General features: G+C 58.4%; 7 protein-coding genes across 7 annotated transcripts; 4 read left to right on the top strand and 3 right to left on the bottom strand.

The window, feature by feature from the left end:
- Nucleotides 1-61: 61 nt before the first annotated feature.
- On the bottom strand, nucleotides 62-803 carry HRG_11565 (uncharacterized protein; the record flags this gene model as incomplete). Its single annotated transcript, XM_044870035.1, has 2 exons — nucleotides 62-322; nucleotides 690-803. 2 exons carry the CDS (start codon nucleotides 801-803, stop codon nucleotides 62-64), a joined length of 375 nt encoding a protein of 124 aa, XP_044714932.1.
- A 702-nt stretch (nucleotides 804-1505) lies between these two features.
- Nucleotides 1506-2510, top strand: HRG_11564 (alpha/beta hydrolase family domain-containing protein; the record flags this gene model as incomplete). The annotated part of the gene is made up of 3 exons (XM_044870034.1): nucleotides 1506-1517; nucleotides 1608-1764; nucleotides 1870-2510. 3 exons carry the CDS (start codon nucleotides 1506-1508, stop codon nucleotides 2508-2510), a joined length of 810 nt encoding a protein of 269 aa, XP_044714931.1.
- A 1015-nt stretch (nucleotides 2511-3525) lies between these two features.
- HRG_11563 (short chain dehydrogenase domain-containing protein) lies at nucleotides 3526-4470 on the top strand (the record flags this gene model as incomplete). Its single annotated transcript, XM_044870033.1, has 3 exons — nucleotides 3526-3986; nucleotides 4125-4241; nucleotides 4299-4470. The coding sequence occupies 3 exons, from the start codon at nucleotides 3526-3528 to the stop codon at nucleotides 4468-4470; spliced, it is 750 nt and encodes a 249-aa protein (XP_044714930.1).
- Nucleotides 4471-5089: 619 nt separating this feature from the next.
- HRG_11562 (FAD binding domain-containing protein) lies at nucleotides 5090-6927 on the bottom strand (the record flags this gene model as incomplete). The annotated part of the gene is made up of 2 exons (XM_044870032.1): nucleotides 5090-6566; nucleotides 6695-6927. The coding sequence occupies 2 exons, from the start codon at nucleotides 6925-6927 to the stop codon at nucleotides 5090-5092; spliced, it is 1710 nt and encodes a 569-aa protein (XP_044714929.1).
- A 931-nt stretch (nucleotides 6928-7858) lies between these two features.
- Nucleotides 7859-9942, top strand: HRG_11561 (cytochrome p450 domain-containing protein; the record flags this gene model as incomplete). Its single annotated transcript, XM_044870031.1, has 8 exons — nucleotides 7859-8009; nucleotides 8071-8115; nucleotides 8168-8254; nucleotides 8304-8426; nucleotides 8522-8940; nucleotides 9006-9183; nucleotides 9249-9666; nucleotides 9741-9942. 8 exons carry the CDS (start codon nucleotides 7859-7861, stop codon nucleotides 9940-9942), a joined length of 1623 nt encoding a protein of 540 aa, XP_044714928.1.
- A 605-nt stretch (nucleotides 9943-10547) lies between these two features.
- HRG_11560 (ATPase family associated with various cellular activities (AAA) domain-containing protein) lies at nucleotides 10548-11864 on the top strand (the record flags this gene model as incomplete). The annotated part of the gene is made up of 4 exons (XM_044870030.1): nucleotides 10548-10663; nucleotides 10714-10792; nucleotides 10860-11642; nucleotides 11700-11864. The coding sequence occupies 4 exons, from the start codon at nucleotides 10548-10550 to the stop codon at nucleotides 11862-11864; spliced, it is 1143 nt and encodes a 380-aa protein (XP_044714927.1).
- Nucleotides 11865-11995: 131 nt separating this feature from the next.
- HRG_11559 (uncharacterized protein) lies at nucleotides 11996-13561 on the bottom strand (the record flags this gene model as incomplete). The annotated part of the gene is made up of 1 exon (XM_044870029.1): nucleotides 11996-13561. One exon carries the CDS (start codon nucleotides 13559-13561, stop codon nucleotides 11996-11998), a length of 1566 nt encoding a protein of 521 aa, XP_044714926.1.
- Nucleotides 13562-13879: the final 318 nt, after the last annotated feature.

Raw genomic sequence — 13879 nt, 5'->3', positions numbered from 1 at the left:
CGAGCCTTCGGAACCCGAATACCGAAGGATAGACCTTGACGTAGACTGACAGGGCCTAAGCCTAGCCCAGGACCGCGCATCCGGGGCTGATGGATGATTGTGCCGAGTATCGAGATGGGTATGTATGATTCTGGATCCCGGAAACGTGGCCATGCGGCCCATCCTGGTACTCGCCAAGGCGGCTATCTTGTTGTTCTAGAAGCTTGGTGTAGCGGAAGGCGTGTGTAGACTGGCCCATAAGCTTCCTGGCATGGAGGAACTTGGGTCCGCGCTTGCGTAGCTCGACAGGAACATGAGGGGATTCTGCGAATGGCACAAAGCACTGGTCAGCATTAGTTGCCATGGTATCAGGAAGTCGAGGAGAGCGCGGGTCACGGCGGTGGGTCTCGCCGCCGTCATGAGCATCGTGGTATCCACAGCGAATATTTGGAGAGGTCGGTGATCCGGCTTCAACGAACTGGGCAAAGCATGGAGAGGCTGTTCAGGGCCTCGATGAGTCCGTTTTCTTGCTACCCCTGGCTGATGGTAAGCCCATGGTGTCAACCGGAGGGGATCAAGGCTCGGCCTCCCCGATATCTCGTGTGAGAGGAGCCGGCGTGCCTTCTAGGCTGGTCTTTGAGCCATATTTTGCACCGCAATGGTGTGGTGATGATGGGTAAGACCAGACTTCAGGCCTCGAGCTAGCTTACGAGCGTGAAGTCGGCCAGGCGCTCGACATGCGAACCGTGGCCATCTTTTGGTGAGTCTTTCTGCCGGGCCTCGCTGCCATGCCTGCCATTCTTTTGCGCAACATTCTTCGACATGGGATGGCGTGATTTGCTTGCCGTGTGTCAGTTCGACCAGGTCCGACTGCGGGTAAGCACGTTGTAGACGCTATCCACCAGGATCCTACGTGCATGCATATATGCCCGGCACCACATGGCAGGCCATGCTATATCGAGGCGAGATTCCGAAATGCGCATTCTTCTCCAGATGCGATTATGCACGTGCTACCCCGGTCGGTGGATCCCGAGGTTGGGGTAAGCCTCGTGGAAGCCTGTGAGAAGGATTGGATGCCTGCGACCACGATGGTATCACCCACTATCGTGGGGACTTTTGACTCACTTGTGGAGCGCGCTCTCGCAAGCTTCTGGTATGCTCACCGCTATACTCAAGCTGCCGCGGAGCAGAGGCAAGGTAATCCCGGGGGCCGTGGCTGTGTCCACGCCATGAGAGGGTGGAGGAGGGAAGAGCTTGATGACGGCAAGGTGAGACGAGACAGAGACGCTCAAATGCAGGATAAGGACGTCAAATACTTGGGCTCGCACGAACTGAACGTGTTGCTGTGCAGACTTGTCCATCGACCAAGGCACAAACCACTTGACCGTTGAAAGTTGCGTTGCGCACTAGGACATCAAATGGCTTCCCTCGCTCGCTGCCAGAAAGTCGAGTGTCCGACCGTGGATGGAGTCGTCCTCCGCGGGCTGTTCTACGCAGTCCAGCAGGGGCCAGCGCCGGCCATCATAATGACACATGGTGTAAGTGCTCCCTCGACTTCCAGACGGCCTGCGCAGCAACCTCCCCCTTTTTTTCCTGCCTGGCCCATGAGCTCACTCGAGAGGTACCAGTTCAACTGCGTCAAGGAAATGCTGTTGCCAGAGATTGCGGAGCGGTTCCAGTCGTCGGGCTATAACGCGCTCATATATGACCCGCGAAGCATTGGAGACAGCGACGGGCTGCCCAGGAACTACATAAACCCGCTGCAACAGGCCGAGGACCTCTCAGGTGCGTCAATGCCAGTTCCTTGCCGGTTCGACAGTCTTTTTGCACCTCTGGCTGCTACGTGTCACTCAAGCTACGTCCTCTGACTCTTCTTCGTCGTCGACACAGACGTCCTGACACACGTGGCGACGTTTCCGAGTGTCGACGCCAACCGCATCGTGCTCTGGGGCATGTCCTTTGGCGCGACGGTGAGCGCCTGCTCGGCGGCAGTGGACCGGCGTGCACGGGCGGTTGTCATGGTGTGTCCGATATTCAGCTTCGTGCAGCCGTCGAAGCGGGAGCGGGCCTTTGCGCAGCTGATCCGCGACCGGGAGTCGCAGCTGCGCGGCAACGAGGCCGTCTCGCTGCCGCCCTTTAACAGCCGGGGCGAGAACCCCATCGGCATGGCCGGGTCGGGGGGGCCCGGCGGGCTCGAGGCCTACGAGTTTATGCGCGCCGTCGTCGACCGCGGGGCCCCGGGCTTCCGCGACCGCGTCACGCTGCAGACGTACCGCAACCTGGCCGTCTTCCGCCCCGTGGAGCTGCTGGACATGGTGCGGGCGCCCGTCATGATGGTCGTGCCGGAGCTGGATGATATTTCGCCGGCCCAGGAACAGGAGGAGGCCTTTGAGCGGTTTGGGAAGCAGCAGCCCAAGACGACGCTGTATCGTGCCGCAGGCAAGGGCCATCTGACGGTGCTCAGTGGGGAAGGATCTGAGGAAATCCTGGATGCCCAGGTGGACTTTATCAAGGAGGCATTAGAGGAATGAGGAGGTTTCGAGAAGAAGCGTATATAGAATAATAGACTATGTGTATTGAATGGACTTTCTACTGCGCATGTTCTCTCTGCGGATGGCATTAATGCTGTTCGTAGGGTTTACACTCCTCCGCCTCACCAAGATAATTTGTTGGAGCGAAAACGAGCGCTTTGCCCACAAAATCAAGAGGTCTTTGTCAATAGCTGGTGGCTGTCCAATCGTAGGATCTGTGATTCCAAGATGAAGTGGCTCCCGCCGTCCGGATCGGGGAGAACGTTGAAATGCCCCACATTTCCCCGGGAGCCCGGGTCCAGCCGCTTACCCTGCATGCCCCACTTTGTTCCCGGGGTTCGGGGACCCACGAGGCTGACCTTGCAGGCCCCACTTCTCCGGAGCCTCGAACCCTGGGAAAGCTTACATTGCATCGACAAGCCAGTTTCAGCTGGCTTACCGGCATATTTCGTCATACCGAAAGGGTGGGCGCCTCAAGCTCGGGAACCTTGCCGGTAGCCTCGAGGGGCGCTGCCTAAAGCGGCAATTGCTGCTCATTACACGGCTTCGAGCTTACATTGCATGCTCCAATGGCGACGCGTGTTTTTGTAGACGCAAGCCGGATGAGCTGCTCATGGCGTTTATGCTTCGCGACGTCTTGCATTTGTCATCTCTATACTGTGGAAACCTATGCTACCGAACAGGCGAATGCGCATGATTCTGTTGGCTCCCCGGCGGGGACAACTGTATGTCATGCTCAACCTGCTTCTTGACCTGCACGAGACCGATGCCCCTACCTTTGGCTATTTGTCAGCTTGCGTCAAAGATGAGGCCATTTCCATGCGAAATGGCTTCCTATGAGGCTCTCATATCCCTGGTCGGATGAGACTAATAAGAGGGGATTGTTCCTGACGTGTCAAGGTGCTGGCAAGAAGACACACCAGCTGTATCGATCTCTCCTAACTTGAACCGATATCCTCGTCTATTTCCCTCTTCACGCCCATCAGGATCCTCAACAGCACGTAAAAACACCACCATGGCGCCATACACTGTGCTCATCAGCGGTGCAAACAGAGGCATCGGCAAGGGCCTCCTCGAACTCTACCTCGCCCGGCCAAACCACGTTGTCATTGCTGCCAACCGCAACCCCGACCACGAAACGTCCAAGGCGCTCGCCGACCTCCCCAAAGGCCCGGGATCCTCCCTCATCGTGGTCAAGGTCGACGCCACCGCCGCCTCCGACGCCGCCGCCGCCGTGAAGCAGCTCGAGGAGGTCCATGGCATCCGCCACCTTGACCTCGTCATCGCCAACGCCGGCATCAGCTACTGCTGGCCCAAGGTGTCCGAGGTGAAGCGGGAGGACATGCAGGCCCACATCGAGCCCAACGTCTATGGCCTTGTCTGGCTGTACCAAGCGACCCTGCCGCTGCTCGTCAAGGCTGCCAACCCAAAGTGGGTGAGCGTCGGGTCCTGCTCGGCCTATCTCACGGTGCGTTTGTGCTTCTCATCAGAAAGATATCCGCGTGACTGACACTTGCTAATCGTGTGGCTTTCTGCAGTGAGTCCTGACTGTGTACTTGATGGGCTGTTTCGCGGGCCACGAACATAGCGGCCGTCTAACAAATGTGTTTCTAGGGAGCAACTCGACATGCCCAATGCGGCATATGCGCCATCCAAGGTTATCGTTCACTGGCTCACAAAGGCCATCCACCGCGAGGAGCCCGCTCTCGTGGCGTTTCCCCTTGACCCTGGGTAAGAAATCTACACCCCCTTCCATTCTGGCGAGTTTGAGTGAGCTGATGGCGTTAGCTGGGTGCAAACGGACCTTGGGAACACGGGCGCCCATGCGTTTGGACACGAGTCGGCTCCACTGAAAGTGAGCGACGTGTGTGCCGGAACACTCAAGGTCATAGATGCTGCTACGCGAGAGACTCATGGCGGCAGGTTGATTCGTTATGACGGTGTCGAGCTGCCATGGTGATGGATGGGGTGCAGGATCCCTTGTTCTTAGACTCTTGTATGATTCTCTGAGGAGACGCGTTGGGATGTTGGGGCCGCGCATTGATATTCACGTATCTCAACACTTGGCTCCAAGAATATCCGTTGATGGCATTCATTAAATCGTTTCAAAGCAGTAAAGGCCTATGTGGCGTGTCGAGTGGCGACGGAATGGTTGTCCGTAAAGGTTTCCCCTGGAGATTGGCTCAGCTCAAAGACAAGACTGCCATGCAATAAAGTTAACCATAAGCGGGATGATTACCAGTGAGAAACGAGGCAAAGTGTATATCAAAGTCAGTGCCAGAGCACCATTTTCTATGGTCCATGGGTACACGTACTGCTTCGTGGGTCTTTGCGTGAATAGAGCAAGGGAAAACTTAAGCCCCTGCAAGACGAAGGAGTGAACATTACTGAGTGTATAATTTACATATTCAGACTTCCCAGACACCGCGATACTGCTTTCCCTTCACACAGGCACCGGGCGTGCGAGCATGCCGGCGAGACATGTCCAGCAAACCAAGCGGAGACAGAATCGTTGTAAGCGTCCAGAGGAGTATGAGAAAACAACCGCGCCTCCCCCCCTCCCACCGAAGAAACGCCTATCAATGGAAGATATGACGAGCCTTGCACAACCTCCCATCGGCGGCCACGGTCATGCCGTCGCTTCCGACCGACGTATGGGCGTACAAGGCCAGACTCGGATCATACCTACGCTTCACCGCTAGCAGCCTGTCGTAGTTGCGGCCATAGTAATCGGCCTTCCAGTTCGGGTTGTCAAAGGTGGCCTCGTTCGCGTACGCCCCGCTCCTGGGCGTCAGGCGCCGGAACGTGTCCTGTATGCGGTTGACTTCGGTCTGGATCCGGCGCAGCTCAGCGGGCGGCGAGGCCGGGTCCACGACGACGTCCGTGTTGAGCCAGTATAGCGAGTCGCGCCAGGCGGGTAGCACCGCGTTGGAGCCCTCGACGGTGCCGCTGCGAGCGCGCGTCACGTTGGCTGCGATGCCGTTGATGCGGATCGACGGCAGCCGCGACGAGTTGGCCGCGGCGCGAAGAGCAGCCACCAGGCCCGCTAAGTTGTGCCGCACGGCCGAGCGCGGGATCAGGCGCCCTCCGATGATGTCGTTTGTGGGATACGGCCCGTAGGGCATCTGGTCCGTGTAGTGCACGTAGTGGTCGTAGAATGTGGCATTGTCGCTCGTCTCAAAGGCCACGGGCGTCACGTTGAGGGCCCGAAGCTCCTGCAGGAATGGACCCAGGACCGCGGCCATGGAGGCGGCGTCGGCGCCGGACCAAGTTGCGGGCTGGATGCTAAAGGTCGTGTTGGTGACGCCCCAGGCGGTGGTGAAGCCGGGGATGCGGTCGAGGACCAGGAGGTGCCTGTGCCAGGCGCCAACGGCCGACCAGAAGGCATCGTCGTTGTCGTTGCGGATGGTCAGGGATGCGCCGGCGACGCGGCCGTCGGGGTGAGCCTTGACCGTGGCCGAGACGACGACGGCATAGGTGCCGCCGCCGCCGCCACTGAGGGCCCAGAACAGATCCGGATGCCGCGACGGGGAGACGGCGAGCCGGCGGCCGCCGGTCGTCACCACCTCAAACTCGAGCGTGTTGTCGGCAGCGAGCCCGTACGTGGCGCCGAGCGGGCCGTGGCCGGCGCCCTGCACGTAGCCGCCGGCGATGCCGACTGTGGGGCAGTATCCGCCGGCGACCCGGAGCCCACGCCGGGCCGCCGCGCGGTACAGCTCGAAGAACTGCACGCCGGCGCCGACACGCACGGCCGGACCGCGGTACCGGGGCCCGCTGTAGTCGAGGAACTCGATGGCCTTGAGGTGGTGCGTCCACAGGGCCAGCGACCCCCGACCGGCGGAGCGGCCGATGAAGTCGTGGCCCGTGTTCTTGACGGTGACGCGAATGTTGTGGTCGCGGGCGAACTTGAAGCCTGCCGCGACATCGTGCGCGCTGCCGACTCTGACGGCGTACGACGCCATGTTGCCCAGGCTGCACGAGGCATTGGGCGCGGTAAAGGGGCTGCACGAGCTGTTGAGCCAGTACGGCGCCATGACGTGAACCGGGTCATCAAAGCTGATCGTCTCCCCCCGCCCCGAAGGCCGAGCTCCAGTGGTTAGCAAAACATCCAGAAAGCTTCTTAACGGAAGAATAACTCAGGATGGTTCGGGAAAAGGGGCAGATGGACGAGTTGGATAACTGACTAGGTAGCCGGCTTCGTCCACGCCTCCTGGATCCGGCCGCATGCCTCTCGGTCGTAGCCCGGGCCGTGACATCGACTGGCCAGAGACCGGCCGGCGATTAGCCTGCCGCCGACGGTGCGGTTCAACTGGTCCCAGTCCCCCGGGCCCGGCCATCCTGGGTCGCCCGGCAGGTGGTGACAGTCTGGTGGTGGTGGTGAGTACGACAGTGGTGGTGACGGTGCTGCAGCGATCATAATTGGCCACAGCCATGGCAGCGTTGCAGCTGCAGCAAGCAGGACGTGCATCTTGTGATATATTGATACAGGAGGCTACCGGAGCGGTGCAAGACGACAGGTGGACGGCAAGAGAGATGCTGTTCCCGGGCATCGTCCAGCCTTTTCCATTCTACCTCATATATGGCACTCTATGCTTCGTATATGGCCGGCCATACAATGCCGTCGCTTCCGCTTCTCCGAGCTCTATCGGCATCGGGCCTCTCCGGACTCATCTTACTCGCCTCAGGGGAGCTTCCTTTTCGCCCATCGTCAGGTCATCCTTTGAAGTTCCACTCCTTCCTCCGGGCCTATTTCCAGAACCAGAGCAAAAGCGTCCTGAGGTCTATCAGCCTCTCAGGATCAAGAGGTGTGGAGGAGGCCTCGACACTAGTCAGCCGGGTAATGAGGCCGGAACCCCCGTCCACGGCCGGGGTGGAGCGCCGGGCTCAGCTCTCGCTCGGCTACACCCCAAGGGCCAGACCAAGAAGTTGCCTGGCACCAGGGTGCAACGTGTGTAAGCTCCGGGCCCTTCCACTCTGTCGGGGACCAAGGGAAAGCGGCAAAGCGGCCGGGTCCACCACAGGCTGACCATGCATCTGATATACACCCATGTATCGGGGTTTTCTCACATGGCTCTGCCCACTCACACAGATAGTGATAATGTCAGCCTGTGCCGGGCTGAGTATTGCTCCGGCCGCGGCCCACCCTTTATCGCGCTCACCAGTTCATGGTTTGCGTCACTCAGCTCAGGATGAACATGGACTCTGCGGATCAGCCGCGAGAACGGCCAACATGATTCCCTTCTCCATGAGATATATACCATCATCACCCGGGGTCATCCGACTCTGGGCTCAGCATCCTCCTCGCTTGCCGTACCAACGAGGCCCGACACGAGCCCACTTCCGGAACCATGCCGGCCCCCCAGGGTACCCTCCTCGCCACTGTCTGGCAAAGCCTGGACGACACGTTGAGAGGCCATAGTCCTCCGACTTTGAACTTTTTGCTTGCGGCGACGGGGCTGTGTGTGTTTGCCTACGCCGTCGGGCTGGCCACGTATCGGCGTAGGCGCTGTTCTCCCCTTCTGCCAACTCCCCTTTTTGCTAACCATACGTCTCGTCAAAGTCTTCCTGTCTCCCATTGCCGGGATTCCAGGACCCAAGTTGGCTGGTTCGTCATCTGGCTCTTCTTCTCATCACACGACTTACACTTACAACAACAGCCATCTCTTTCTGGTATGAGATATACTACGATGTCTGGCTCGGAGGGCGGTACTACAGCAAGATCGAGGAGATGCACAAAGTCTACGGTAAGTCTGAGGAAGCCAAAGTATCGATGTAGCCATGGCTGACAGACAGGCCCCATCGTGCGCATCAACCCTTACGAGGTTCACTTCAACGACCCCGACTTCATCGACTCCATCTTTCCAGGCCCAGCAAGAAAGACCAACAAGTACTTCTTCACCGGCCAAAGAACAGGAAGTAAGGGGCTGCTGCTGCTGCCATGCCGTCCTCCCCAGCGAATTGAGAGCGTTGTCGGCTAATTCGTGCTTTGCCTGCTTAACTCGTGCCCTCAGCCCAAAACTCCATAGTGGCCACAATAGACCACGACGTGCATCGTAAGCGTCGCGGTCCCATCAGCGTATACTTTTCCACGGCAAGTATCCGGAGGCTGGAGCCCCTCATGCAAGAACACTTGGCCAAGCTTCTGTCGAGGATGGAAGAGGCTGGGAGGCGCGGCGAGGTCTTGCCGATGCATTACGTCTTCCGGGCGGCCACGAGCGACATGATCACCAAGTACGCCTTCGGTGATTCATTTCACTTCCTGGACCGGAAGGACTTTGCCATGCCGTACATGGAGTCGACAAACGTCTTCTCCATGCTCAACCATACCTTTTGCCACTTTCCCTGGGTTGGCGCCTTGCTTGCGTGGGCACCGCCCTGGGCCGTCAAAGCATTGATTCCCTCGTTGGCAGAGATGTGGGACAAGCAACTGGTGCGAAGCCCTCGCGCTTTGTGTGCGTCCGTTAGACTGGCACTGACCTCGGTTGCGAGTTACAGATGTGGATTGAGAGGGTCCAGCAACTCCGGCAGTCCAAGAAAGCCGACTCTGAACGAGTCAAGAGCACCATATTCGAGGGCATCCTGGCTAGTAGCAGCATACCCGAGGAGGAGAAGACGGACGCCAGATTGGCGCACGAAGCGCAGCTCATCGTGTTCGCTGGTGAGGACACAACAGGTACGCGGCCTTGTTGGGAGGAGGGCGAGGACAGAGCGACTCCAGGAACTGACCGCTCTCCTCAGCACACACCCTCCAAGCCGCGCTCTACGAGTTGCTCGCCAACCCGTCCGAGTTTGCAAAAGTAAAGGCAGAGGTTGTCTCGGCTATACCAGACCCGGACCAGATTCCAGCCTTCTCCCAGGTAGATAATCTGCCGTATCTAAACGCCGTCATCCAGGAAACGATACGTGTCCATCCAGGCGTCGTCTCGCGCCTGCCACGCGTCTCTCCCCAGTCAGCCATCGTCTACACAGACAAGCAAAGGGGCAAGGAATACATCATCCCCCCAGGGACGTCGACCAACATGACGGCGCAGATCGCACACATGAATCCGGACGTGTTCCAGGATCCGTACGAGTTCCGCCCGCAGCGGTGGCTCGACAATCCGCGGATCGACAGGGCATTCATTGGCTTCGCCAGGGGGACGAGGAACTGCATCGGGTATCACCGCCTTCCTTCTCTTCGCGGGCCCTTGAGGTTTAGACGAAGCTGACCATTCGTCCGTCGTATTCTAGCATGGCCCTTGCGCGTCGCGAGCTGTCACTGTTCCTCGCGGCCATTGTCCGCAAGTATGACATTTACCGCGGACAGCACGACTGCCCGACGCTGGAGCTGTTCAAGACGAGTCGTGCGAGGGACATTGACTTGAGCCGTGACTATATTCTCCCGTTTCCCACAAAGGGGAGCCATGGACTACGCGTCAAGGTGCGTAATTAGGAGAGAGTCGTGTCCACCGCAGAAACATGACGCCGTCACGGGGCTGGGACGAGGTGTTGCGGCGAGGTTGAGCTTCCCGAGGGCTTGTCTTCAACCGGCGGGTCGATTGATGTGAGCGCAGAGAAGCGCTGGGCTCAGGGCATCGAAGTTCTCGCCCAACAATCGTTGACGGAGGGTCGTTGAATGTATGGACAATTGGTAACTTAGCTCCGTCCCGCCACTTTAATGGCAGAGAGCAGCGGCTCAGATAGTGGGGATTTTAAAATAGATATACTTAACTTAAGTCAAAAGCTACCTGATATTGCACAGGATATACCTAGAGTCAATATGTACTCTTGATGCTTGGCAAGTATCGGAAAAAGCTGGCAATGCCGACGACGCGTCGAGCTACCACTGGGCTTCGCGTTTCCCACCGACCGACGCGTTAATCGATTTTCCGGTTCCCATCAAATGCATCCAAACCTCAAGCTTCCACCCATCGTGACGCAGGCACTCGGAAGCCTCACTCGTCGCCGCCGCTTCGTCCTCTCTGCCTCCTCCTCGCTTCTAGCCCAACCAGCTACTTCCCCCGCCGGCGCCACCGTGGTCCACCTGCCGCGAGAGAAATGGCCAGCTTCTTCGACCTCAAAGCCCGCAAGGCGGCTGCCGCTTCCGCCGGCGTCGCAGACCAGAAAAGCCAACGCCAGGCCGACGCCGGGAACCAGCCATGGGTGGAGAAATAGTGCGTCTCTTGCCTGTCTTTGTGGTCTCTTCTCACCGTCACACTCGTAGCCGCCCCAAGACCCTCGACGACGTCACAGCCCAAGACCACACTGTCACGGTTCTGCAGAGAACGCTACAAGCCTCCAACGTACGTCTCCCCGAGAGGCACTTTTCCCCGATAACGTGACAGAGGAGCACCTGACACGCCTTGGCAGCTCCCGCACATGCTCTTCTACGGCCCCCCGGGCACCGGCAAGACGTCCACCATCCTGGCCCTCGCCAAGGAGCTCTACGGACCGGAGATGATCAAGGCCCGCGTCCTCGAGCTCAACGCATCTGACGAGCGCGGCATCTCCATCGTCCGTGAAAAGGTCAAGGACTTTGCTCGCATGCAGCTGACCAACCCGCCGCCCTCGTCCAAGAGCAAATATCCCTGCCCCCCCTTCAAGATCATCATCCTCGACGAGGCCGACTCGATGACTCAAGACGCTCAGAGCGCCCTGCGCCGCACAATGGAGACGTATAGCAAAATCACCCGCTTCTGCCTCATCTGCAACTACGTCACTCGCATCATTGATCCGCTTGCCAGTCGATGCAGCAAGTTCCGCTTCAAGAGCTTGGACCAGGGCAACACAAAGAGGAGGCTGGAGGATATTGCCCGGGCCGAGGGGGTCTTGCTGGAGGATGGGGCCGTCGAGTCACTCATCAAAAGCAGCGACGGTGACCTGCGCAAAGCCATTACATTTCTGCAGAGCGCCGCCCGACTTGTTGGTGCCGAAACCTCCCCCAAGGACGACGACGAGCAGATGGATGTCGACAAGAAGCCGGTGACGGTCAAGGTCGTCGAGGATATTGCTGGTACAATACCCCAATGGACAATCGACAGTCTCGTTAAAGCCATGCGCCCGCGCGGCGCCGGCGAAACCTACCAAGCTGTCGCCAAGCTTGTCGAAGAAATGGTCGCAGATGGCTGGAGCGCAACCCAAGTAGTCACCCAGGTGAGGGCAAAACGTTGGACATTCCACACGCATACCACAGCTAACCATCTTTTACAGCTGTATCAAGCTCTGACGACGGACGAAAGCATCCCCGATATCCAAAAGAACAAGATTGTCCTCATCTTCTCCGAGGTCGACAAGAGACTCGTGGACGGCGCCGACGAGCATTTGTCAATTTTGGATTTAGCCTTGAGAATATCGGCCGCCATGGCAGGAAAATAGATTGTGCATCTATCAAACCACGGTTCCACAACCCCTGGCGCATTTCAGAACGCGGGCAGCATTGGGCCGAGCCACGCCCAGGACTGCAGCTTTGATTGGCACCACGCTCATCATCGCAACTGCAAAGCGCGTCAATCTGAATCGTCGTGGCCAATCAAACCAACGTTCCCGTGCAACCGTGACCAAGGATCGCCTTTCTGCTGCCTTGGCCCATCCTTCTTGTCGGCCTGCTTTCTGGCACTGGCCCCCCCAAGGCTTGGCCCTACGTTGTCTGATGGCTGTGCGAGATCGGTATCACATGTTTCCTGGTCCGTGTCCTGGCCCAAAAGCCGGTCAACGTCCTGGAGAGACTTCATGCAATTTTCCAGCGCAATCTGCCCGCCCTCGATCGTTTCTGCAACAGCTTCTAATGTCGCGATCTTGGCGGAATCGGCGGCCAGCACCCAAGGCCTGATATAGGTTGATATGCCCTCGGAGCAATTAGACGACTTGGTCGTGTCATTGGCCATGCCAGATCGTCCCCGCTGCGAGCTCTTCATGGGATAGGACGGGAGAAGTTGGCTTTCCTCGGCGAGACGGTCAAGTGCCTGGCGAGAGTCATTGATTTGCTTCTTGAGCACCGAGCTGGCGTGAGACTTGTAAGATATCACGGTCTTTTGATGGCTGGAAATGGAAAGTAGCGCCTCGATGTAGGGTGTAAGAAGGTGGTCGGCCAGCTTTGAGTCGGCATTATCCACATGCTCCGAGGGAGTGGCTTGCTGGTGCGGTGGCGACATCGACGGCAGCTGCTGCTGAGACGCCAACGCCAGAACCTCTTTCCTGCCGGCTACGTAGCTCGCATACTTTTGGCTGATTTGGCCGAGTTGTGCTGTCACAGTTGCTTGGTCGTCTTCGGGTTGGCAATTCTGTCCCTGTCGAAAGCTGTCTCCGCCTTCATCGGCTTCTTCTGCGGAAGCCTTGCTCAGCTCCGCCTCAATCCAACTGATCAGCTCGTTTCTCGTCGTGTTGAGAGCCTCGAGCTTGGCGCCATGGCTGACGACTTCAGACCTGCTTTTGCACCTGGTCTTCGCTTCAGCGAGTAGTCTTTCCTCTTGTTTCGACTGTAGCTTGGCGCATAACACCGCCTTCTCCAGCTGATGTACTCGACTTCCCAGATCGGGTTGAGCAGCGCTTTTCTCGGCCACGAAGCTGTTTACCACGGCTTTCGGTACACTTGGAAGAGCCGTCGCGCCCCGGAAGACCTTGTCGGTGTCCAAGAGACTTTGACTGGAGGCGGGCTTCTCAGCCAGATGGTCTAGAGAGCTTCGGACGGCCAAGAGACACTCTCGCTTCTGCCGCAGTCTCAGCAGCGCGAGATGCCCGTCCAGGAAATTGGGTCCGCTAGACGTCGCCGTCGGCCGCGAACCGCTCTCCAAACTCGCAGCTTGCAGCGCCGCATCGAACTGGCGCCGAGCGGCAACATTGGCCTGCAGAGCTGCAGCGTACTCCTTCTGGACACCTCTCAGCTCCTCGGCGCTGGGATCAACATGGCGAGAGCTGTCCACCACCGACAGTGGCTGCACGGCTGCGTCGTCTCCGGTGCATGATCCCAAGTGCAAGGCCAAGATGCGCCTGATATAGTTGACTTGCTCTCGGGGCTTGACGTACGGCTCCAAGACAGATTGGAACTTGGGTATGAGCTCATTCGGAGCTGCCATGATGTCGCTTCATTCTTTTGAGGTTCGCGCCACGCTTCGTGAAAAGAGGGGCGGCTGCTTGGCCAGACAAGAAGGGACTTGACCCGTGCTGGTTGACGTTTAGCCCTCGGAAGTACCCTGGCCGCAAGAGCGCGTTTGTCTGCGGGTGTACTTTCTCGCTCAATCGTGGCTGGTGCGCCGTAGTGTGGCGCGCCAACAGCTGCCAAATAGACTAGCTATTCCAGGACTAGCGCGAACAGGTAGCCAAGGCCGGTTCCGAAATTTGTTGCCTCGATGATGACCTGTGATTTCCCATCTTCAAACACGCATCACGGGTGG

This window comes from Hirsutella rhossiliensis, assembly GCF_020360975.1.
Source record: "Hirsutella rhossiliensis strain HR02 chromosome Unknown scaffold00021, whole genome shotgun sequence".
NCBI classification, from domain to species: Eukaryota; Fungi; Ascomycota; class Sordariomycetes; order Hypocreales; family Ophiocordycipitaceae; genus Hirsutella; species Hirsutella rhossiliensis.
This window is presented reverse-complemented; position numbering and strand designations above follow the sequence as displayed.